At 44.3% G+C, this 25,508-nt stretch overlaps 1 protein-coding gene across 1 annotated transcript in view; it reads left to right on the top strand.

The window, feature by feature from the left end:
* STAB1 (stabilin 1) overlaps nucleotides 1-25,508 on the top strand; it is a 335,521-nt gene that overhangs the window by 290,671 nt on the left and 19,342 nt on the right. The window contains exons 63-66 of the mRNA XM_029599456.1: nucleotides 883-989; nucleotides 9,782-9,901; nucleotides 20,212-20,364; nucleotides 24,250-24,354. Coding sequence (XP_029455316.1) covers nucleotides 883-989; nucleotides 9,782-9,901; nucleotides 20,212-20,364; nucleotides 24,250-24,354 — 485 coding nt within the window. The remainder of the gene's footprint in view (nucleotides 1-882; nucleotides 990-9,781; nucleotides 9,902-20,211; nucleotides 20,365-24,249; nucleotides 24,355-25,508) is intronic.

Below are 25,508 nucleotides of genomic sequence, written 5' to 3'. Positions count from 1 at the left end.
ATTTTCAGTCATACATAGGATCCTAATATTTTGGCTGAAAATTCTCCTAAATGTAGGCCTGCAGTTCATTTTCTTAGATTTAGGAGCCTAAGTTAGGTGCCTAGTGCTGAAAATCAGTGCTAAGCACTAGCGGCTGCTAGAGAGCTGAATAAGTCACTTATCTGGCTCTTAGCCAGAGAACTTTGTGGGTGGATTGGAGCTTCGCTACTCAGCCAGATAAGTTGTCCATATAAGTTAGATCTGCTCAATAGCAGGTCTAAACGTAGATGGATACAACTTATCCGGCTAAGTAGCGACTTCTGCACAGATATTCATTGGCATAGCTGTGCCACTGAATATCCATATAACTTAGCCGGATAAGTTACATCTGGCTAAGTTATTTACCTGGATAGTCTTCAAATATCTTTCCCTTGGCTTTCTTTCCCTGCCATAAATCCGCTCCCAAGGCCACCCATTTTTTAGGTCTCTAAATTTAGGATCTTAGCCTTAGTCATGTTTTGAGAAGACCACTTTAGCACCTAACTCCCAAAGTTAAGCACCTAAAGTCTCTGAAAATTGACTCCAATAAAAAAATACAAAGAAAAGAAAGATTCTGATTTGTGTCTGATATATGACAAAAATTCCTCAGCCGGGATGGTTCTGCCTTTAGTGAAACTGGCCAAAATGTAGTAAGTTCAGTAACTGATAAACAAAACAGAGAAGAGACCAGAGCAGAATGTAATACACAGTAACAGACTCATTTGTTCAGATGAATAAGATGCTTCAAATGAGAGGCATGCATTGATAGCAATGGGTTTATAGCTCATCTGTTTTGTTTGAAGGAGTTCACTTAAGTGGAAATAGTCAAACCAATAGCTTTGTGCTCTGTCTTTTTTCTTCCAGATGTTTGGTGCATCTGTCGCTATGGATATGTGGGTGATGGAAACTACTGCAACGGGAACCTCCTGGAAGTTCTAGCTGCCAATTCCAACTTTTCTATATTCTTCTCGGTAAGCAGGCATACCATAATCCAGCATAAGAACATAGGAACATAAGAAATTGCCATGCTGGGTCAGACCAAGGGTCCATCAAGCCCAGCATCCTGTTTCCAACAGAGGCCAACCAGGCCACAAGAACCTGGCAATTACCCAAACACTAAGAAGATCCCATGCCACTGATGCAATTAATAGCAGTGGCTATTCCCTAAGTAAATTTGATTAATAGCCGTTAATGGACTTCTCCTCCAAGAACTTATCCAAACCTTTTTTGAACCCAGCTACACTAACTGCACTAACCACATCCTCTGGCAACAAATTCCAGAGCTTTATTGTGTGTTGAGTGAAAAAGAATTTTTTCCGATTAATATTTATTTATTTAAGGTTTTTATATATCGGCATTCATGATACAATCACATCATGCTGGTTTACAGTTGAACAAGGGGGTGCAAAATAAATTAAAACTGGAACCTGTGCAGAGGAAAATTGCAGTTACAATGAACAAGGATGAATCGAACTGGGAGAAGAGAGAAATACAGTAGTAACATCATATAGAGTTATTTACAAAGATCTGGTGTGGCTGCATTATAGATGTTGATGAGGTGGAATTTAGGAGGAGTCCGGAAAAGCTTGTTTAAACAGCCAAGTCTTAAGTCTTTTTTGGAAGGTTGGGAGGCAAGGCTCCTGTCGGAGATCTGGTGGAATGGAATTCCAAAGTGATGGTCCAGCTGTCGAGAAGGCCCGTTCTCTTAAAGTTATATGCCGAGTGGATTTGGTATGAGGTACCTGGAGAGATCCTCTGTATGCTTCACTGGTAGGTCTTGAGGATTTATGTTGGCTGAGCGGGAATTGTAGGTCTAGTGGAGTAAGGTGGTGGATGGATTTATATATAATGGTGATGGACTTGAAGATGATTCTGAAGTGAATAGGCAGCCAATGTAGGTTTTTTAGGATAGGGGATATGTGGTCTCTTCTCCTGATGTTAGAATTCTTGCTGCCGCATTTTGGACCATCTGTAGCGGTTTGGTGTACGAAGATGGGAGACCTAGTAAGATAGAGTTACAGTAATCTATCTTTGAGAAGATTATTGCTTGTAGTATCGTTCTGAAATCTTGAGAGTGGAATAGAGGTTTTATCCTTTTCAGCACTTGGAGTTTGTAGAAACAGTCCTTGGTTGTACGGTTGACAAATGCTTTCAAATTCATCCGGTTATCAATTATAATTCCTAAGTCTCTCACTTGGGTGGAGAGTGGATTGGCTGGTGGAGTTATGGTGGTGTTGCTATTTTCTGGGGAGATGAAAAGGAGTTCAGTTTTGGTGGTATTTAATATCAGGTTTAGGCTGGCAAGGAGGTGGTTGATTTTTTGGAGGCAGGTTTCCCAATGTTCGAGAGTTTTAGAGAAGAATTCTTTAAGGGGGATCACGATCTGGACGTCATCCACATAGAGAAAATGTCAACGATACAAGGAGGGATTCTGTACTAAAAGCTTTGTGGAACCCATATTGGGAAGGGAATAGTAGTTTGTTATCTTCGATGTAGTCTGAAATTTGAGTGTTAACTAGTTTTTCCATGATCTTAGCTATGAATGGAAGGTTAGCGATCGGGCAGAAGTTATTCAGGTCTGTAGGATCCAAATTTGGCTTCTTTAGTAGTGGTTTGAGGGAAGCCAGTTTGAGTTCGTCTGGGTAGATTCCTTGAGATAGAGAACAGTTTATGATGTCTGCCAGCATTTTGGAGATGGAGTCTGGGATTGTATGTCCGCCAGCATTTTGGAGATGGAGTCTCGGATTGTCAGGAGAAGTTTGGTGGGGATATGGTCTGAAGGATGAGAGGAAGGTTTCATTTTCTTTAAAACTGAATAGATCTCTGTGGCGGTAATGGGTTCGAATGATTCAAGACATATGGTTTTTTTTGTTGGTTAGTTGATGTGAGCTCAAGTAAGGGGGGGTGAAAGTGGGCAGGAGTGTTAGGAGGTTAATGATTTTATTTGGAAGAACAGGGCTAGTTCTTTGGCTTTTGATTGTGCTTGGTTGTTAGGGATATCAGGTGCGTTGATTTGGGTTAGATTGGATACAAAGGCAAAGAGAGCTTTAGCGTTGAAGACAAGGTCATGGATCTTATGCGCGTAGAAGTCCCTTTTAGATCTAGAGGTGGAGGTCTTGTAATGGTGTAGGGCCAGTTTATAGGCGGAGAGTGTGCTTGGACAAGGGGCTTTACGCCATTTGCTCTCTTTCTGTCTTAAGCTTTGTTTCAGTTTTCGAAGTTCATTGGTGAAACACGGTTGTCTTTTGGACGCGTTAGTGTTGGGTTTTTTTGTTGCAAGGGGGCATAGTTTGTTAGCTATGGATTCTGTAATGTTATTCCAGGAGAGGAGAGCAGTGTTAGGGTTGGTGAGGTCTATGAGAGGAAGTTGTGAAGTCAGTTGATTGCTGAGGTCTTCAGAAGAGCAGGATCTTTTATATTGGAAAGAGGGTTGGGGTGCAAGGTCAGTGATGGTTTCTTTCAGCGTGAACATGGTTGAGATTAGTGCATGATCTGACCAAGGGACCTTCTTGCAACTAATCTTAAATGTGCTACTTGCTAACTTCATGGAATGCCCCCTAGTCCTTCTATTATTCGAAAGTATAAATAACCAATTTACATCTACTCGTTCAAGACCTCTCATGATCTTAAAGAACTCTATCATATTCCCCCTCCGCCATCTCTTCTCCAAGCTGAACAGCCCTAACATCTTCAGCCTTTCCTCATAGGGGAGCTCTTCCATCCCCTTTATCGTTTTGATTGCTCTTCTCTGTACCTTCTCCATCACAACTATATCTTTTTTGAGATGCGGCGACCAGAATTGTACACAGTATTCCAGGTGTGGTCACACCATGGAGCAATATAGAGGCATTATGACATTTTCCGTTTTATTACCCATTCCCTTCCTAATAATTCCTAACATTCTGTTTGCTTTTTTGACTGCTGCAGCACACTGAGCCGACAATTTTAAAGTATTATCCACTATGATGCCTAGATCTTTTTCCTGGGTGGTAGCTCCTAATATGGAACCTAACATCGTGTAACTAGAGCAAGGGTTATTTTTCCCTATATGCAACACCTTGCACTTGTCCACATTAAATTTCATCTGCCATTTGGATGCCCAATCTTCCAGTCTTTCTAGCTCTTCCTGTAATGTATCACAATCCGCTTGTGATTTAACTACTCTGAATAATTTTGTATCATCCGCAAATTTGATAACCTCTCTCATCGTATTCCTTTCCAGATCATTTATATATATATATTGAAAAGCACTGGTCCAAGTACAGATCCCTGAGGCACTCCACTGTTTAGCCTTTTCCACTGAGAAAATTGACCGTTGAATCCTACTCTCTGTTTCCTGTCTTTTAACCAGTTTGTAATCCACGAAAGGACATCTTCAGCAACAAAACCTCTACAAATGCTCCAGAATGCAGCAGCCAGAATCTTAACCAACACTAACCGAAGTGCTCACATTTCCCCCATCCTCCGTAACCTACACTGGCTGCCAATAAAATACAGAATTCTACATAAAGCACTCACCATAATCCACAAAACCATCCACAAACAGCTCACCCTAGACCTTCAGACCCCATTCAAACACCATACCTCAGAAAGGCCCATCAGAGTGGCATATAAAGGAATGCTTCAAGTCCCACCTACCAAATCCACCCATCTAACAACCACCAAAGAACGTTCCTTCTCCACAGCAGGACCAGTCCTCGGGAACAAACTACTGACTGATCTAAGACTGGAACCCTGCCTCCTCACCTTCCGAAGGAAACTTAAGATGTGGCTTTTCCTCCAAGCCTTCCCCTAACTCAAATTAACTCGTCAGACTCAGATCAAGGAACTGAATGTTTACTAATTTCATAACCATCTTATATGATTTATACGTAGTTAATTCCTTTCTCTTTCTTCCTATCTCTCTTATTCCTAGCTACTCTAGCTCCCAAGTTTAATCCCCCTGTTATATTGTAACTTTGCTAGATTCGACCTTTCTTATTTTTGGTTACTTTGGTTTATCCCTTGTTCCATGTAAACCGGCCTGATATGAATCCCATTCATGAAGTCCGGTATAGAAATATTTTAAATAAATAAAAAATAAAATCTCCTCCTATCTCATGACTTTTTAGTTTTCCTAGAATCCTCTCATGAGGAACTTTGTCAAACGCCTTCTGAAAATCTAAATACACTATATCTACTGGTTCACCTTTATCCACATGTTTATTAACTCCTTCAAAAAAGTGAAGCAGATTTGTGAGGCAGGACTTGCCTTGGGTAAAGCCATGCTGACTTTGTTCCATTAAACCATGTCTTTCTATATGCTCTACGATTTTGATCTTTAGAATAGTTTCCACTATTTTTCCTGGCACTGAAGTCAGGCTCACTGGTCTATAGTTACCCGGATTGCCCCTGGAGCCTTTTTTAAATATTGGGATTACATTGGCCACCCTCCAATCTTCAGGTACAATGGATGATTTTAATGATAGGTTACAAATTTTAACTAATAGATCTGAAATTTCATTTTTTAGTTCCTTCAGTACCCTAAGATGCATAACATCTGGTCCAGGTGATTTGCTACTCTTTAGTTTGTCGATCTGGCCTACTACATCTTCCAGGTTCACAGTGTTTTTGTTCAGTTTGTCTGACTCATCACCCCTGAAAACCATCTCTGGAACTGATATCTCTCCAACATCCTCATTAGTAAACACAGAAGCAAAGAATTCATTTTGTCTTTCTGCAATGGCCGTATCTTCCCTAAGAGCCCCTTTAACCCCTCTGTCATCTAATGGTCCAACCGACTCCCTCACAGGTTTCTTGCTTCGGATATATTTTAAAAAGTTTTTATTATGAGTTTTTGCCTCTATGACCAACTTCAATTCAAATTCTCTCTTCGCCTGTCTTATCAATGTTTTACACTTAACTTGACAATGCTTATGTTTTATCCTATTTTCTTCAGATGGATCCTTCTTCCAATTTTCGAAGGATGTTTTTTTGGCTAAAATAGCCTCTTTCACCTCACCTTTTAACCATGACGGTAATCGTTTTGCCTTCCTTCCACCTTTCTTAATGTGTGGAATGCATATGGACTGCACCTCTAAGATTGTATTTTTAAATAATGTCCATGCCTGTTGAACATATTTAACCTTTGCAGCTGCACCTTTCAGTTTTTTTCTAACTATTTTCCTCATTTTATCAAAGTTTCCCTTTTGAAAGTTTAGTGTTAGAGCTGCAGATTTACTTATTGACCCCCTTCCAGTTATTAGTTTAAATTTGATCATGTTGTGATCACTGTTACCAAGTTGCCCCACCACCATTACCTCTCTCACCAAATCCTGTGTTCAACTAAGAATTAAATCTAAAATAGCTCCCTCTCTTGTTGGTTCCTGAACCAATTGCTCCATGAAGCAGTCATTTATTACATCCAGGAACTTTATGTATCTAGCAAGTCCTGATGTTACATTTACCCAGTCAACTCAATATTGGAGTAATTGAAATCTCCCATTATTATTATTGCACTGCCAAATTGGTTAGCTTCCCTGAGTTCTCTAAGCATTTCATCATCTGTCTCACCATTTTGTCCAGATGGAAGGTAGCATGCCCTTGAGCCAAAATCACAGGATTCCTCCCACCAACATAAACTCATTCTATGCGCTTTACCTCACAGCTTTCATGCTATAGCTCATCTCCTCAGATAGTATGTACCAGCTGACCATTCATTTTTTTATTTAAACTGATCTACAGACTACAGTCCCATGCTTTATACTTCATTTTCGTGATTGAGCACCTGAGGAGTGAGGAAGCTGTAGTAGGGATTTGCATTTGTTTTCAACGCATGGGCAGTGGCATTTTGCTGCTTATTTTTATATTTTACCCCCTGGGGTAGGTTGCAAGCATGATTTGGGTGTTGTGGGTGGGAGATATATTCAATTTCTAGCTAGTTTGATAGAATTTTCCATTGAAAAAGATATTTCTTCATTTTTGCTGCTGTGCCAAGCAAGCCATGCTTTTTATTTAACTGCATTTTATTTTTTATTGAACTCAGGCTGTCTCTTTGTGCTCTTTTAAGCCAAGAAGGCAGTACACTCACTGGGCATCAGTGGGCACTAGGCAATTTTGCAGACTCACATATATTGGGACAGTGGTGCTCTCTGAAGCCAAATCCCCAGTGGGCCTCTTTTGTAGTTACAAGATTGGTGTGTGCACATACAGCGGTATCAGTAGAAATGTACATCCAGGCACTGTCTCGTGGGTCTGTGGGAAGTTTTGCAGACTCACATATATTGGGGACAGCGGTGCTCTCTGAAGCCAAATCCCCAGTGGGCCTCTTTTGGAAATAATTCTTTTAATTGAAATCCCTAGTAGGCAGTGACATTAAATCCATAATGTCAGGGAAAGGTAGACGTCGTCGAGTGATCGGGACTTGCAGAGGAGGCACTTCAAAAGGCAGTGCCAGTCCCCCATTAAAGTTAAAGGGACCTGTTCCAATCTAAAATCTCTGGAGGGGCAGGCAGTTCCATCCATGAAATTTAAAGATGATGCATCGCCACCACCTGTTTCTGACCCTGTAGTTTTGGAAGTGAGGGAAGGGGAGGCTGAGTCATGCAAGACAAAATGGTTAGCTCAAAAGCAGCAGTGCTAGAGCAGACTCGACTTAGCATTGAAAATGTAGCACAGGCACTGTTTGTTTCTGATTCTGATGAAGACTCATCTTGCGTGGGATTCTCATCATCAGAAATTGAAGAAATAATAACTGAAGAAGGTTTAGGAGGATTAGTTAGTCCTGTCTTAGCCTCCACTTCAGTGCTGCAGGGGAGAGATGAAACTGATGATGAGGAGGAGGAAGAGCAGTCAGCGCAGGCACAGAGTGTGACTGATGTCCCTGGCATTGCTTCTCAGGATGCACCCACTACTTCAGCTCCACTGCCAGCATCCACCCCGAAGGCTATAAAGAAGGGATCACAAAAGAAATCTGCGTTCTGGAGCCACTTTAAAGTGATGGAGGACCCGCGTTTTGCTCAGTGTAATTACTGTGCCAGGGCAATTAGCAGAGGCAAGCAAATGGGACATCTAACTAATGTTGGCATGATGCATCATATGAAGAGGCAACACCCAACAGTACTGCCATCTGGGGATGGTGGCAGTACCAGTCAGGGGACCCCTTTATCCAGGCAGCATAAAGTGGTTGAAAAGGAGCAGAGTCACCTCACGCCCTCAGCCCCTTCTAGCAGTCAGGTGGCAGGCCAATAGCCCCCTGACATGTGGCAGAAGCGACAACCCACCAAGGAGGAAATGGGGTGGTGTTCAGTAACGCTATCCTGGGGTAGGAGGCAGGCAGCCTCAAAATTTGTAACCAGGAGCACTGGGGAAATGATTGCCCTTGATGACCAGCCCTTGCAGATAGTGGAGAATGTGGGTTTCAAGCATTTGCCGAAGGTCTTAGTTCCAAATTACAAAGTCCCCTCCAGAACCACATTTAGCAGAAAAGGTTATTCCCAGCCTGTACAACCAGTATCGCAGTCGCATCCAAGCGCTGCTAGCTAAGGCAGAGGGGAGTGTGCATTTCATCTGGACCGCCATGAATGCTGCACACTCTTACCTCTCCCTGCCAGCACACTGGTGGGACCTGGCTGAGGCAGGGGCAGGCAGCAGCTCTATGAATGAACAAGTATCAGGGTGGAGGTGGGCTTTACTGCACACCCACCTGACAGATGACGCCCATACCTCAGTCAATATTCTAGCATGCATCAGACAGATGCTGGCGGGCTGGCAGCACACCGGTGAGACAGGAATCTTCAGGCAGGGTTCTTTGTCACAGACAATGGTGCAAACATGGTAAAGGCAATATCCGACGGGCACTTTCAGAACATTCGATGTTTTGCACACACTCTGCACCTGGTAGTGAAGTCAGCTCTGGGGTTGGAGTCCAATCAAGAATGAATACCTGCATACAATAATACAGAAGTGCAGCATAGCGCTTCCACAGAAGGTTCTCCGACAAAAGCAGACTGATTTGGAAATGCAAGTACGCACCTAAGTTACTCCAGTTTTCAAAGAGGATTTGCATAAATCTGCTTAGAAAATTAAACCACTGCATCTAACCTGCACAAATGAAACTTGCTGTTTGGTGCAGACAAAATTCCCTGAAAACATAAGTGCATACTGCCAGATTGATATGGTATGCATGTACGTTTAAGCCCCTCCGTAGCTCTGTCCCCAAGGAATGCTTCCACATGAAGACTTGCGTAAGATTATGTGCACGTGGGGTGGGCAGTTTTATACAAGGCCACTTCTGTGTGTAAAATAGTGTTCAACATGCAGATGTCCCTTTGAGAATTACCCCTGTACTAATCAGGACATTACTGCACCAGAGATGAAAACATGATTTTGGGAGAAGCTGTCCGCCTTTTAGTTTTAATGGCCAACGATTTTCTTCCATAACCTGATCTGTCTCTAAAATAGTACACTGAGATATTCTTTAAAATCCGTAGGAATATCCTATAAGACGCGCAAAGTACCTTGTGGTGCAGTCTGAGGTCTGATGAAGCAGGGAGTATAATCTTCAAAGCCAGATGATTTCATAATGCATATAAAATATAGGATTGCTAAGTTGCTGTGCATTATATTTCTGTCTTTTGTCTCATGAAAGGAGAAAGAAACAGTTGGTTAGCAATCAGCATCTCAGCTCCTTACAGCGCCTTATCTTTGGGCTCTTGTACAGCTTGAGAAACATTAAATCTGAGGACATTAATTAGTTTCTATCTATTCCCCTGTCTTCCCCCAGATGTTGTTGGATTATGCCAATACCACAGAACAAGGGAATGAATTTTTCAACTTTTTGTCCAGCGAAACATCCTATAAAATCCTCTTTGTACCGGTGGACTCTGGCTTTGAAGAGAATGTGGTAAGGAATGGGAGAGGCTAATAGTTTATTTTTGCACGCTTGTGATACCTTGGGTAGCCCAACATTGTAAATGTAGCGATTGCTACTCTTTCTTACCATAGAAGTCAACAATTCTGTAAAGTCAGGCAGATCCAATAAATTGGCACAGAAAACGGGTGCTCAATGTTAAGCGCCCACTTTCCTAATGCGCGTCCAGCCACCTCTCTTGGGTGCGTGATCGAATATTTAAATGAGGGGTCACACTGCCAAGGAGGTGCTAGGGACAAATGTGTGCTCAATTTTATGAGCGTCTCTTTTCCTAACCTGACCACCAACACACTTTTAAAAAATAATATTTTTTTTTACATTCTCTCCTTTTTGTTCCTACAACTTAATATTACCACAATATTAAGTCGGAGGAAGTTCAGAAAAGCAGTATTTTCTGCTTTTCTGTACATTTTTTTGGGCTGCTCAGAAATTAACGCCTACTCTGGGCAGGCATTAATTTCTGAGGTTAAAAATGTGCAGGTCTGGCGCACATTTTTTTTTTTTTTGGATCGGGGAGAATAGCTAATAGCCTCATCAACATGCATTTGCATGTGATGAATGCTATTAGTTTTGCGGGAGGTTGAACATGCGTTTTGGACACGCTAATCCCCTTATAGAATAAGGGTTTGTGGGCACGCGTCCAAAACCCACGGCCAACCACAGGTTAAACAGTGTGCTCAGCTGAGTGCACTGTATTGGATGGACCTGAAAGTTTCTTTGTTTACTGTTATACTGCCAACTGTTGGTCAGCCTGCACGTTTACTGCCAATTTATTTATTTATTTTAAAATCTTAGAGCTTGCAAATCCAATATGTGCAATGTGGATAACAATCAAAACAAACTCAAGAAAATCATATAATCAGAATAACAAAACAATAAACACGGAATACAATAATCACATCATCTGGCTTTATATACTACTATTCATGGATCTGCATAAGCCTGTAAAAATAAAAAAAAGTTTTTAGCTTCTTTTAGTTTCTTTCTTCAGCTATATTCAGTGCAGCTGGCTCTAAGGAGTTAACCTCTGACTTGGAAGCAGGTGTTCCTAAATGCTTTTTCCTTGTATGTGTTCCATATGCTCTGGTCAGGCTGTGTGGTTCTGCAGATAATGTAGCCAACCCTGCAAAATAATCCTCATTTTACCTGTCTTTATTTAAAGTGGACTATACTGCTCTGGTGGTTGTTATCTCCAATATATGCACAGTTAGACTCATGGTTCTTTAGCCTGTTAATAAAGTTGAAGCAGTGTCCTCCTCTGTCTGTGAAGTAAAGACTGAGTTAAGTTATCTTTTTAAGTTGTGCATAGGAAACCTGCAGCAGAGACAGAATAGTAAAAAAGAGGTTTAAACCATAGGGTTAATAAAGAAGCAGTATCCTTGTGACTCCCTCAGCAGATTCACTCCTGTGGCTACATCTTTACAGCCAGGCCTTTCCTTACGGTTATGCTTCGGTCATACAGTCAAATCCAGGAGTGGTACGCAAGCTCCAGATATACCTTTGTTACCAATGCTACAGACTCATAAGCAGTGCATCATTGCAGAACCTAAGCCCACAGACAGCACTACCCGGTCTCCAGAAACCACAGAGGCTAAAATCCCACCTCTGCAAATTCAGGAAAGTGGAAGGGCTAAGCAGGCTGTGATTCCCACACAGAAGGACAGAGAAAACTATGAAATTATCAGAGACCAGTATCATGAGAAATTGGGAATGCCTGGAAAAAGACTCAGTGTGATATGTGTAATATTAAAAGCACAGCAATTAAACAAGCTGCCAGTCAGTTTAGGTCTGCTTATGGAAGCTACCATTTCCTTTCATAAGACTATCTTCGTTTCCTAACATGGATCAATTCAGACGAGAGCTTGCAGGAATGAGCTCTTCAGCAAACCATTGATCAGGGACAAAACAGTTTGGTCAAAGAGATTGTAGCAGAAGTAGAATCTCAAATGGAATGTTCAAAAAAACTGCATGGCAGTGCTCTAGGTACTCAAGATGCACCACAAAATCCTTAAAATTAGGTTTGAATTCACTATCTTCAACAAGCACAGCCACCAGCAGAGGATGTGCTGAAGCAGAAACTGCACAGGTATGTGCATCTTATAGCAGGAAAGAAGCAGCCTTAAAGCAATTAGAAGCTAGAATGAAGGAGGAGGAGCAGATTGCTGCTGCCACTGCAGCACATAAAAAAGCTGAGTTAGAAGCTAACCTACAAGTGTTAAAGCAAGAAAAAGAAGCAGCTGCAGCCAAGGCTCAGACTGAGATCCTTGAAATAGCTATGGGGCAGGATGGCAAGGAGAAGCAAATTAGTCAAATTGCTTCAGATGATCCAGCCCAGCATACAAGATACTATGTACTAAGCTATTCCACTAGGAACTCCAACTTGCCCTCTCAATATGATGGAATGTGTTAGATGTTGAAGCAGTATAGTCTTACCATGAAACAAATATCTCCCTTGACAGAGAACCAGCTTAATGCACCCTACCATGGATGTACTACCACTAGCTTCAGATCCAGGTTTGTCTGCAAGAGATACACACTACTTCCTGCCCACATTCAACTGCTCCCACATGAACTGGGGTCATGATGTAACTGCAACCTTGCCTCCACCAAGGGTACCTGATGCATGCCTGTCACATGACTAGAATGCACCTGGCCAAACTCACCTTACCTTAATATTCAAAACTGATATGCCAGGTGATGACCAAAGACTTGAAACTTGTAAGTATATCCCACAAGTATTTCAGCATATCCAGACTGAAAACATGGGCATATGAGATTTTGCTAAATACATGATTTTTCCTGAGCTTGTCAATATGGGTCTCACTAAGTTTGAGGTCCACCCAGAAAACTACAGAGCATGAAAACCTATATTAAAAAGGCATCATCCAAGAACTAAACATTACCCCAATCGAGGAGATTAACCTGTTGGTGAAATGGAGAATGTATAAAGAGATTAAGGTCAGCGCATATAATTAATCTCTCAGTGGGCCTGACTGTAATATGGCAAAGACTTGAACAATGCTATGGTAGCCCAGAACCTATTGAGAATACTCTCTTCAAGAGGACTGAGATTTTTCCAAACATCTCAAACAAAGATCATCACAAGCTGTAAGAGTTTGGAGATCTACTATTTGAATGCAAGGCAGCTAAAACTGACCCATATCTTCCAGGTCTCAGCTATCTAGACACTGCCTATGGAATAAAGTCAATCTTGAAGAAATTGCCATACAGCCTGCAGGAAATATGGGTGTTTCAAGACATAAAATGGACAATAAAGTTACTTTTCCACCTTTCACAGTTTTCTCCAGGTTCATCCAGGACTTAGCAGTAATGGGAAATGATCCAAGTTTTATGTTAGATGTATCAGATGTGACCAGCCCAAGCTATCCCTGGGATGAATGGCCAACTAAAAGGTGTGATAACAAAAAAAAACAACCAAAAAACCCCTGTGGCTGTTGCACAAAACAGAAGTTTCATCCATGGCATCTACACCTTCCACCCTTCCTACTGCCATAAACAAGAAAGTTGAAGATCCAGACAATGTCCTTGGCACAAAGAACCTCACCCTCTACACAGTTTTGGATTTAGAATTTTGCCAACCCTGGACATTGTCTGTACTATTGCCCTACCAACCCTTCCCTCCACAAAGGTCAGACAACAGGGAGATCTAAGGTGCACAGTCTCTCAGCAACAAAAATGAGAAAATGCTGAAACACTTTACAAATATTTCCATTTATTATATTACATTATAAATTATTTTTCCAACCTTGCTTGTGTCTGTAGTTATTTTCTTTTTATTACACAAGGAAAAGGGACTGAAATATTAGCACAGGAAGACGATCTTGCAGATGGGAAGAGGAGAGGGTGAGAGGACAAAAGATGGGGGAAAGGAATGAGAGGACTGGGGATTGGAGAAGTGAGAGGGAATGAGAACTGAGTAAAGGCATACCTAGGAATTCTCCCAATTTCATCTGGAATCTCAGAAAGAAAAATTGTATTAATTGCAGGATCATCAGGGGGAAACAATAAAAAGCTCCTGGTCTCTCTGTTTAGGGCTCCAGCTGCTCCTCTTCAGAAAGCCTACAAGGGAACAGGAGGAGAGGAGTGAGTCTGGAGAGACAGTACAGACAGCATATGGGGAATAATTGGGGAGGAGCCACCTGCAAACAGACAACTCAGTCTGCAGCTGTGACTCCAGGACTCATTCAGCTGAGGGCAAAGTGAGGCTGCAGAAGTCAGGAAGCTTTGACTTATAAAGGATGAGTGCAAAGCAAGTGCTGGAGGTCAGGGAGAGAGGGAGGGAAAGAATGCCGGGGTCATCCCTGGAGGGGGAAAAGTGGTGGCGGTGGAAGAGAAAAAGCCAATGCAGAACCCTGCCCCCTTCCAGTCAACTGCAATCTCAGGTGACCACAACTCCAAAGTTCCCAGATATGAGGACAGGGGGAACTGGGATGAGAGAAAGAGGTAAGAGGGGGATCAGGGATTTGGTGTTGGAGGGTTCTCCAGGATCTGGGAGAAGTTCCAAAGAAGGAAGGTGTCCCTATTGTGCTCTGATCCTGTTCTCCCTTGCATCCCCTCTCTAACCTCTCACACATACATCCAGCACCAATCTCTTCTTTCTCGCTCACTCTCACAAACATTCTGCCTCTTCCTTCTCACACACAGACACACGCATCCCAGGCAATCCCTCAGCCCTCTCCTCACATCCCCCCCAATAACCTCCCCAAAATGATCCCCCTTTGCTATCTGCTCCAGTTTCACCCCCTTCCTGTTCCTTTCAGCTAGATAAGGAAGCAGAGAGGCGTTTTCTGCCAGAAGCAACAATTCTTCAGCCAGTCTGCAGCCCCTAGATTTTTGCCACTCTAGGCACAGGCCTAGTGTGTCCTTTGACAAATCCAAGCCTGCCTCTAAAGAAACGTTAATGTAAAAGTTTGCTCAAAGAATGGGGGAATTTGCTTCAGAAGCTGTTCTCAAATCCCTCTAAAGACTATAAGGTAGCCATTAAGGGGCAGATTTTAAAAGCCCTGCATGCCGGCGCGCCTATGTTGCATAGGCCGCCGGCACGTGCAAAGCCCCAAATCGCGCGTAAGTCCCTGGGCTTTGCTTGGGGGGCGTGTTGGGGCGTGTCGGGGGCGGCGCGGCATTCGGGGGCGTTCCGGGGGCGGGGCCGTGGGCATGGCGCCAGCCCGGGGCATTCCGGGGGCATGACCGAGGCCTCCGAACCAGCCCCCGGGCTGGGGAATGGCGCACCGGCAGCCCGCCAGTGCACGCAAGTTACGCCTGCCCGATTTTCTGCACAAAGGTAGAGGGGGGATTTAGTTAGGGCTGGGGGGTGGGTTAGGTAGGGGAAGGTGGGGGAGGCTGGAAAAAAAGTTCCCTCTAAGGCCGCTCCGATTCGGAGAGGCCTCGGAGGGGATGGAGGCAGGCTGCTCAACTCTGCGCGCACAGGTTGCACATTTGTGCACCCCCTTGCGCGCGCCAACCCTGGATTTTATAACATATACACGGCAGCACACGAATGTTATAAAATCAGGTGGAGATTTGTCCGCGCCGGGTTGCGCGAACAAATCTACACCCACGCATAACTTTAAAAATCTACCCCTAAGTGCACAGAGTGCGGCAGTGACAAACATTTTACTGCCATGCACCCAGTTACTGCTTCTACCCCTATCTCAAAGGACAGCAGAGAGGGAGATGAAGAACAGATAGCATTCCCAGAAGTCACTCCCAAATGCACTAACGTTTGTGGAGATGGACATAGTGGCAGATCCTTCTAAAACATATGCCTTGTTAAAATACATCCTAAGGGACAACCTAAAGCGCAGAAAGGATGATTAAAGTAATAGCTCACTGGCCAGGGCACAGTTCTTTGATATTTAACATAACGGAAGATAACTCCCCCTACACATTGAGAACATGTGTTGGGACAATAGAAACTACTGGGGTGGATTTTCAAACCTCGGCGCACATAAAAGCCCGGCCTTACACACGCTGGGCCAATTTTCAAATGACCCGGCCATGCGTGTAAACCCCCGGGACGCGTGTAAATCCTGAGACTTGAAAAAAGGGCGGTCCGGGGGGGGGGGGGGGGCAGGGTGGTCCGGGGGCGGGGCTATAGGCGCCCGGCACAGCAGCCATTTGCTGTCTTGCCGGGGGATCGCACACCGGCAAGGTGAGATAAAAAAAAATCAGGCTAGTTAGGATAGGGATAGGGGGAGGGCAGGATAGGGGAAGGGAGGTTAGGCTAGGGGGTTGGGAAGTTCCCTCCCAGTCCCCTCCTTAATTGGAGTGGATTAGAAGGGAACTGGGGAAGGCCCCGATGTGGCGCAGGCATGTTATAAAATCGCGCATCCATGGGTGCGTGCCGGGTAGCGCGCGCATGTGGACGCACGCTTGTAAGTTCTGAAAAGCTACCCCTTAGGGAGGAGGATGTAGATGATAGCATTGAGTTTACCTCTCCACTTTTACAGGTGGATTTTAAAAAAACCCTGCGCACGCCCAAACTGGGAGATACACGCACAAGTTGGGCCGCTGTGCGCCGAGAAAATTTTATGTCGCCTAGCGACGTGCGTATCTCCCGCTGCGCGCACAAGTCAAAAGTTTTGAAAAAGGGGCAGGGCATGGGCATGCCAGGGGAAGGCCAAGAGATGTTCATATAAATATTTATGTGCACAGGCATGCACCCGGGTCCCCTGACGTGTAACTTTACTACTGCCATGGATGGCATGTAAGTAATAAAATAAAAAAAATCTAGACTAATCAGTGGGGTTGGTGTTAACAGGGGGAAAAGGAGACTATTAAACTAAGGGGGTTGGGAAGGCTTATCCCTTAGCTGGGTGAACTGGGAACAAACTGGGAAAACTACCTATGGTGTTGGCACACGTACCTTATAAAATTCTCTCACTTATGTAGTAGAAGCAGCATTTGTGCATGTCCATTTAAAATTGTGCGCACATGTACGCGCATTGAGGCTTTTTATAACATGAGTGCATATATGCGCATATGTTATAAAATCGACGCTTCTCTGGATGCAAGGAAGCAAATGCGTGCACCTGCTTAAAAGTTACTGTCTTGCTGACTAATTTTAAAGAGAACGCACGTGTGCTCATAGATGCACAGCATGCGAGCAGAGATACTCTGCAATTTTATATCGTGCGCACACATACGTGCATATGATTTAAAATACCCCTTCTGCGCGTTTGATCTTAAGAGGAGCTTGAGTAAATGTCCCGCGCCACCAGGGCTTTAGCAGCTTTTATACGCATATGCTCACACAAGGAGAAAGCCAGTTTTTTAATGTTCTTAAAGAGAGAGAGAGAATATGACACTATATATATATCTACCACTGTAAGAGGGGTACTTTCAACTCAGGGTGGGTTTGGGGGATGCGGTGTTACATTGGTGCGCTAAAGACCCTTGCACCCTGGCCATGGAGAAGGGAATGAAGGACTTGAACAGGTAAATGTAAATTGGTTATTTACTCCCTCAGATAATAGAAGGACTAGGGGGCACTCCATGAAGCTAGCAAGTAGCTCATTTAAAACAAATTGGAGAAATTATTTTTCACTCAACACAATTAAGCTCAGGAATTCATTGCCAGAGGATGTGGTTATGGCAGTAGCCGCGCGTATCTTATAAAATCCAGGGTCGGCGCACACAAGGGGGTGCACATTTGTGCAACTTGCGCGCGCTGAGCCCAGCGCGAGCTGCATGTTCCCTCCGAGGCCGCTCCGAAATCGGAGTGGCCTCGGAGGGAACTTTTCTTCGCCCTCCCCCCACCTTCCCCTCCCTTCCCCTACCTAACCCACCCCCCCGGCCCTATCTAAACCCCCCCCCCCTTACCTTTGCGCGCGTCGCCAGCAGCCCCACTCCGTCCTCCAGTCCCGGGGGCTGGTCCGGAGGCCTCGACCACGCCCCCGGGCCGGTACCACGCCCTGGACACGCCCCCTCCCTCCCCTTTTCGAAAGCCCCGGGACTTACGCGCGCCGGCGGCCTATGCAAAATAGGCTCGCCGGCACGCGCGGACCTTTTAAAATCCACCCCATAACTTTTATAACCTTACGGGCGGAATTTAAAAGCCCTGCTCGCGTAAATTCGCCCGGATTTACGTGAGCAGGGCCTTGCGCGCCGGCGCGCCTATTTTCCATAGGCCGCTGGCGCGCGCAGAACCCCGGGACTCGCATAAGTCCCGGGGTTTCTGAAAAGGGGCGTGTCGGGGGCATCGCCGAGTGACACCGCGTTTGGGGGCGTGGCACGGCATTTGGGGGCGGGCCCGGGGCGTGGCGCCGGCCCGGTGGCGTTCCGGGAGTGTGGCCGCGCCCTCCGGAACCGCCCCTGGGTCGGGTCTCGGCGCGCCAGCAGCCCGCTGGCGCGCGTGGATTTACGTCTCCCTCCGGGAGGCGTAAATCCATGGATAAAGGTAGGGGGGGGGTTTAGATAGGGACGGGAGGGTGGGTTAGGTAGAGGAAGGGAGGGGAAGGTGAGGGGAGGGCGAAAGAGAGTTCCCTCCGAGGCCGCTCCGATTTCGGAGCGGGAACGGAGGCTGGCTGCGCGGCTCGGTGCGTGCCGGCTGCCCAAAATCGGCAGCCTTGCGCGCGCGCCGATCCAGGATTTTAGAAGATACGCGCGGCTACGCGCGTATCTTATAAAATCCAGCGTACTTTTGTTTGCGCCTGCTGCGCAAACAAAAGTACGCGATCGCGCAGTTTTTTGAAATCTACCCCTTAGTATCTCACCATGTATACTTAAAAACAGAAATTTATTCTTCTTATCAACTCAGTAACAAACTGTGAGTGATAAATACTTAACCTAACAATCATCACATACTTATAACCTTCAAAAAGAGAGCAATATCTCCAATGTATATATATTTAGGGCCAGATTTTAAAAGGTTTACGTGCGTAAAGCCCCGGGATGGGTGTAAGTCCTGGGGCTTCGGGAAAGGGGCGGGGAGGGGTGGTCTGGGGGGCAGGGCGTGGCTAGAGGCCCTCAGCACAGCGGCCATTTGCCACTGTGCCGGGAGATCGCGTGCTGTCAGGGTGCCGGTGCGCGCAACCTGCGCCTGCCCTGAGGCAGGTGCAAAAGGTAAGATAAAGTTTTGAGGGGGGCTAGGTTAGGGCTAGGGGGCAGGTAGGTTAGGGGAAGGGGAAGGTAGGTTAGTGTAGGGGGTTGGGAAGTTCCCTCCCAAAATTGAAGCGGACTGGGAGGGAACTGAGGAAGGCTGCGGGCATCGGTGCACACAGAATGCACAAGGGTGCACCCCTTGCATGCGCCAACCCCCGATTTTATAACATGCGTGCACCTGCTTTCATTTTAAGGAAAGGAATGCAATTGTAGGAATTTCATAGCAATAGGAAAAAAAACATTTAGAGCCTGGAGAAATAGTTGGAAAACCTGAAATGGATTTTAGGGGTTTTTTTTCCCCTCTGCAAAGGAACAATTAGGAACAGCATTCTCTTTAGCAACAGGGAGGCACGATGCAGGGTTAAGTAAAAAAGAGAGCAAGAGATTTGAAGGTCAGCAAAACTGAGTTTATAAACTTGGAAAAGGATCCAGAGTTCTTCCTGCCATAAAAATATCCCTATGGTTTTATCTAAGATTTATTTAAGACCAGAAAGAACAGCCTCCTCCTGCTTCTCCTATGCTTTCCCCAGCAGTCCATGTAATGAAATATAGGATATCCTCATGCCCGTACATTACCCAATAGTGAGTCTCAATCCCTGCCTGCCCAGTACCTGAACCATTCACTGATGGTTTTTAAAGTTCTCAAAACTCTATGGCTGGATGCCACCAGTCAATGAATAGCCACATGCCGGTGGATTTACTTCTGTTTGGCAGCAGAGAATACTCCTAGACACCACTAACAGTTGATCCTGTACGCCATCAGGAGCTAAACGAATAACCAGAGGAGAGAGATTGCAAAGCAACTGAGACTGCTTCCAAACTTCCCCTGCACTGGTGCAGGGCAATACAGCCCCAGGCCAGGCACAGCAGACGTGAGGGAAAAGGAGTCCACGGAAAGAACGAGGGAACAGAAGCAAGTATAGCAAACAAAACAGAAAGGAAAAGAGAGGTCAGACAGTCAGGATTGCAGAGGAGAATCGTATTACAAGAGCAAAAAACCTGAGCCAGAAGCAATACTGGAAGGGGGAGGAGACGGGATTCTGGAAATTTTGCATATTAACTTAGTAAATCATTTATGCAAGTGTCCTCCCTTTTACTAAAGACTTTATTGGTATGATTAGAAAATAAGCTTGCATTTCATGTGCTGATTTGTTTCTCAGACTCTGACCTGGAGGGATCTTGAGCATCATGTTTCTATGACTGACACCCCCCTCTACTCTTTAAATTTAACTGATGGAAGAGTTCTGCCCTCCAGATTGGGATACAACCTTTCCATTGCAGACTGTGCCTCTGTTTATTGCGCTCGATCTCCGGTGAGTAGAATGGCACATAGAGGAGCCTATTTACTAAACTGTGGTAAAATAATATATTTTTGCACTATTTTATCATGACTTATTTTCTGTGGGATTTCCTAAACTGTGGTACCTGAGTATTGCAGTTTGGGTAAATCCTGTGGTGATTTTCCATGTGTTTCCAACCATGGCAACATGTGATGGCAGGCCCTCATCCCGGAGCTGTCCTGTTTTAAAGGGACAGCAAGAAAGCCCTCCTCTCACCCACCTCTCTGTCCAAAAATACCTGGTGGTTCATAACAACTCCCTCCGAGTCCCCACACTGACCAAAGCCTCTCATCTTCCCCCCCCCCCCCCCCGACTCCCCACATCATTTACAAAAAAATCAGCCACCCCTTCGAAAAATCCCACCTCCTACATCCTCTGCATGCTTACAGTAAAATCCCTGGTGATCCAGTGGGGGCAGCAGTGATCTCCACTCATTCCTGTCCAGCTGGCAGCCATCTTTCAAAATGGCACCAGTTGATCTCGGCCATTCCTTTGGTCCACATGTGAGAGGCAAAATTGTTCCTAATGTCAGCCAATGCTGTTGTGAAAGATGGCTGCTGATGGGGCAGGAGTGGTGGGGATCGCTTCTATTTCAAAACTAGGCCGCCAAGTATTTTATGGTAAGCTTGCCGAGAGTCTGAGGGGTAGGAGTTCAAAAGAAGCTGGGCTTCAGAACAAGGATGCAGCAGCTAATTGGCCTAATTTGGAATTTATAACCTGGGTGAGGGTTTGGGGGCAGTCAGGGAAGTTGCTTACAGATCACCATAGATTTTCAGATGGGGGTGGTGGGGCTTTAACTAAGCCCCTTTAAAACATGGCACCTTGGGAGCATCAGTAAACATGTTAGCCTGCAAATGTTCTTGAGGGAAAGCTAGCTACTCCTCTTGAATAGTTTTTACTGTCTATGCTACTCCTTGCCATACTAATGAGCTGTTTTGTATGCATTTACATTTGATGCAGCTCATTAGCATACCCACATTGCACCAGATTTATGGGCCAGGAAATAACATGCAGAACATGCAAATTCCATGCATATTTCTAGCAAACTCATTAGTGCAGCTTAGTAAATAAGTCCCATAAAGTGAAGTTACTTATCTGTAACGTGTTCTCTGAAGACAGCAGATCAGTCATACATGATCTCCCTTGGCACTGAATAGACCGACTCTTTCAGAACGTTCTGGAAAAGGTAAAAGCCTTTCACCTCCCATATGCAGTAGTTCCCATGACTAGGGAAGAACAACTCTGAAGGGGAGGCTGGTGGGATTGTGTGACTGCTTAACTGCTCTCTTCAGGGAAAACCTGTTACAGGTAAACTACTTCTCTTTCTCGGAAGATAAGTAGGTTCATGAAGTCAAACGAGTGGAACTCACTAACTAAAGGCTGTCTTCAACAAAAAGGGGAAAAGAAGAACAGGTGAAAACATTTTTGTTTTTATTTCACCAACAGGAAAGGCAGTTCAAAATTATAAAATGGGCCTTAGGAGGAGGGATGAAATTAGGCTCTCCCCTCAAAGAGACTGTGGGGAAGAATCCAAACTTACTATTCCACTGGAGGCCATGTCCAAACAATAATGGGATGTGAGTGAGTGGACTGAACTCCATGTTACAGTCTTGCAAATCTCCTCACCAGAGGTAATAAATGAGTAACAGATGCTGCCCTGGGTCTTACATTCCCTGTAAGGTCAAGCCTGCTTGGGCATAACAGAAGAAGATACAGTCTACTTCCTAATTAGATAACGGTGCATTTTGCCACTGCTATTGCAATTCCATTGAGGTCAAAAGAAATAAAAGTTGGGTGAACTTTCTATGGGCTTCAGTCTGCTTGAGGTAGAAGGCAACATCTTTCTTGCAATCCAGAGAACGAAGGGCTTTTCTTCTTAATGGTTATGTGTGTAGGGAAAAATTTGGGTGGGAAAATTGACTGAGATGGAGCCAGGCACCACCCTTTTATGATGAAATGTAGATTAAGTGGATAAATCACTAGGGCCTGGAGTTCATTGACTAAAACGTCTGAAGTGACTGCACCAAAAAATGCAACCTTCCAAGTCAGATGCTTTAGCTCACAAGATACAAAGAAGAGGCATCCTGTCTCTAAAAGTGGCCAATCCAAGTCATTTGAAAGTACCCAGCAGATACTGATGGGAAGATCTATTCCCTGATGGCCCTACCCAGAAGCAAGAGATGGCAATCCCCGAGTTTACCTGATCTGTTTGAAAACTTGTCTGAACCTTTTTTAAACCCAGCTATGCTACTAGCCTTATCCACATCCTCTGGCAACAAATTCCACAAATTAATTGGGCGCCTACTGAAAAAATTCTCTCTTAAATGTGTTATAAATCTGTTAGTTTCATGGAGTGGCCCCTAGTAATAGTACTACTATCTGAAAGGGTAAATAAACATTCTCTATTAACTTGTGCCACACCACTCATGACTTTATAAATCTCAATCAGATTCCCTGAAAGGGGGTTTTCATGCTAGATAAGAACCACTCTGAGGTCCCATTTCACTGCAGGAGTCTTAATGGGATGCTTCAATTGAAGCAAACCCACACCAGTCTGAGAACTACAGGCTGTACAGAAATTGTGTCTCCTTCTATATGTTGATGATAACTGCCAGTTGCACAAAGGTGAATGCTAAGAGTTGGATTTTAGATCAGATTGGAACATGTAGAAGGTATTCAAGTAGTTTTTGTGGTTGTTAACAGAAGGGATCTAGGGCATTGCACTAGCACCAGATAACAAACCACCTCCATTTAAAACTATAAGATCTTCTGCTGGTCCCCTTTCTAGAAGACAGGATTTTAGACTCCTCTTTTGGAGGAACCGATGGACCCTTTTACCATCCCACTCAACATCCAAGTTGTCAGGACCAGATTGAAAGTTGGGGTGGAGCAATGTTCCCTGGCTCTGGGGCTGATGCAATAAGATGTACAGTAAAACAGGCGCTCGTATTGAGCCCCTAATGTGCACAGCCACCTCTCCTGGGTGCCCGATGTTATATTAAAATGAGCTGGTGCGGTAAAAGGATGTGCTAGGGATAAATTGTGTGTTCCTAGCACTCAAAAGCATCAGGTGCCCAGGCATCATGGCTGCTTGCTACAGGCACTCAATACAATTGCTATGGGTGCTCAATAAAGAATTTAATGTAATGGACCAATTTAAAAAAAAAAAAAAAAAATTCTTGATGCACAATATACACACGCAATAGCATGGGGCGAAATCAGCCTGGAGCAAGTATATTGTGCATCCAGAAATTTTTTTTTTGTAATCGATTCATTACATGAATTCTTGATTATTAATCACTAAAAGCAATAGATCTACTGTTCTCTGTGATTCTTTTAATTTCTCATGAGCCCTGGACTCGCAGAATGACTTAATACCAGCTCCGGGGCTGGCGTTAAATTTGCCGTGGTAAAGAGTGTGGTTGGGTGCCTGGGGATTTACTGAATGAGGGGGTAATAGCTAATAGCCTCATCTACATGGAATTTACATGTGATAATTGCTATCAGCTACACAGTTGTTTGGACATGCAACATGGATGTGCTAATCCCCTTATCGCATTGGGTGTTAGCCTAGCGTGTCCAAAACATGCGTCCAACCGCACGTTGACCTGTGCATTAGGCTGAGCGCACTTTATTGCATCGGCCTCTCTGCGTAATCAGTTGAAGAAATTCTCAACTTGAATGGTTTCCTTACTGACAAATCCCAAAGAAATGGAAACTAAATCTCTTTCGGTCAGATGGGAGCTATGAGGATCATAGTTCTCTGGTCCTTTCTAATTAAATTTTAGTTATCACCATTATAAACTGTGCCTTGTAAAGAATATTTCTGTTTAGAACATGGTTATTTTTTATACACAGGCTTCCAGGCTGGTTAATAATAAGATGATTATTGAATGGGACATTCTGTCATTTAATGGAATTATTCATGCTATAGAAGGACCTTTGACTGCACCCTTAGAGCCTGTAAGTTGTTTTTTTTTCTTTGTATTTGTATGTTTTTGATTTATGTCCAAAAACTCTGAAGATTAATGCTTGCCAATAATTTGTTTATTTAAATTCCCCTCTCGTCTAAAATGCCCCTCCCTCATTTGATGTAAAAGATTAATTAAAGGGGACAGGGAGGGGAAAAGAATAGGAAGCAGCACCCGGGAAGTGCATTGTTTTTATGCAGTGATAACCTGTAGGACTAGAGGAAGTTCATGAACTGTGCTGCAGGACAGAGGCAGGTCCCCACACATCACTTTGCCTCCTGCAAATAGTAAACAAACCATCAGTGGGAATAGGAAGGAAAGCATTTTTTAAATGTCACATTCTGAATGAAAAGAGGACCACTTTAAATATATATTAATAAACTATCAGGTGTCCATTTCATGATGGTGTTATAGGAGTTGAAGGCCATTACTGCTTAACACACTGACGGAAAGGGCTCCCTTCTAGTGCTGTCTTTTGGTGAACAGCTCACCTTTTGCTGTCCCCACTTCATCTTGAATGTGTGTAGGGATCCCACAAGAATCAGGATGAAAGCTTTATCATAACACTGACATTCCAGAGAACCTAGTCATTGCATGTTATATGATGATTTTCTAGGATTAGGGGTTGTACTGATAAATAACCTCTTCATTTAACCCCCATCCCTGTGGCAGCCACTTCTCGATTTCTTTGGATTTATACAGCGCTTGATTGGTGTGATGCATACTCTACATAGACACTATGTGGAAGATAAAAAAGGAAGAATAGGGGCAATATAATAGAAAGTGTAACCCCAGTCTGCTTGTTCCACAAAAAGAATGCTGGGGTGGCAATCAAAAATATTTCTGTAACTCCAACCAGGGGTGGACAACTCTGGTCCTCAAGAGTCGCAAACAGGTCTGGTTTTCAGGATGTCCACAATAAATATGCATGACAGTGCAGCAGATGCTGGCATAAGCTTGCTGGGCAGATTGGGTGGATCATTTGGTCCTTTTCTGCTGTCATTTCTAAGTTTCGATGTGGATTGTGCCTTCATCAGCGCACAAAGAGGTAGATCTTAAAAAAGTACGCCGGATTTTATAAGATACGCGCGTAGCCGCACGTATCTTATAAAATCCGGGGTTGGCGCGCGCAAGTCTGCGCAAAAT

This window comes from Rhinatrema bivittatum, chromosome 4, assembly GCF_901001135.1.
Source record: "Rhinatrema bivittatum chromosome 4, aRhiBiv1.1, whole genome shotgun sequence".
Lineage (NCBI taxonomy): Eukaryota > Metazoa > Chordata > Amphibia > Gymnophiona > Rhinatrematidae > Rhinatrema > Rhinatrema bivittatum.
This window is presented reverse-complemented; position numbering and strand designations above follow the sequence as displayed.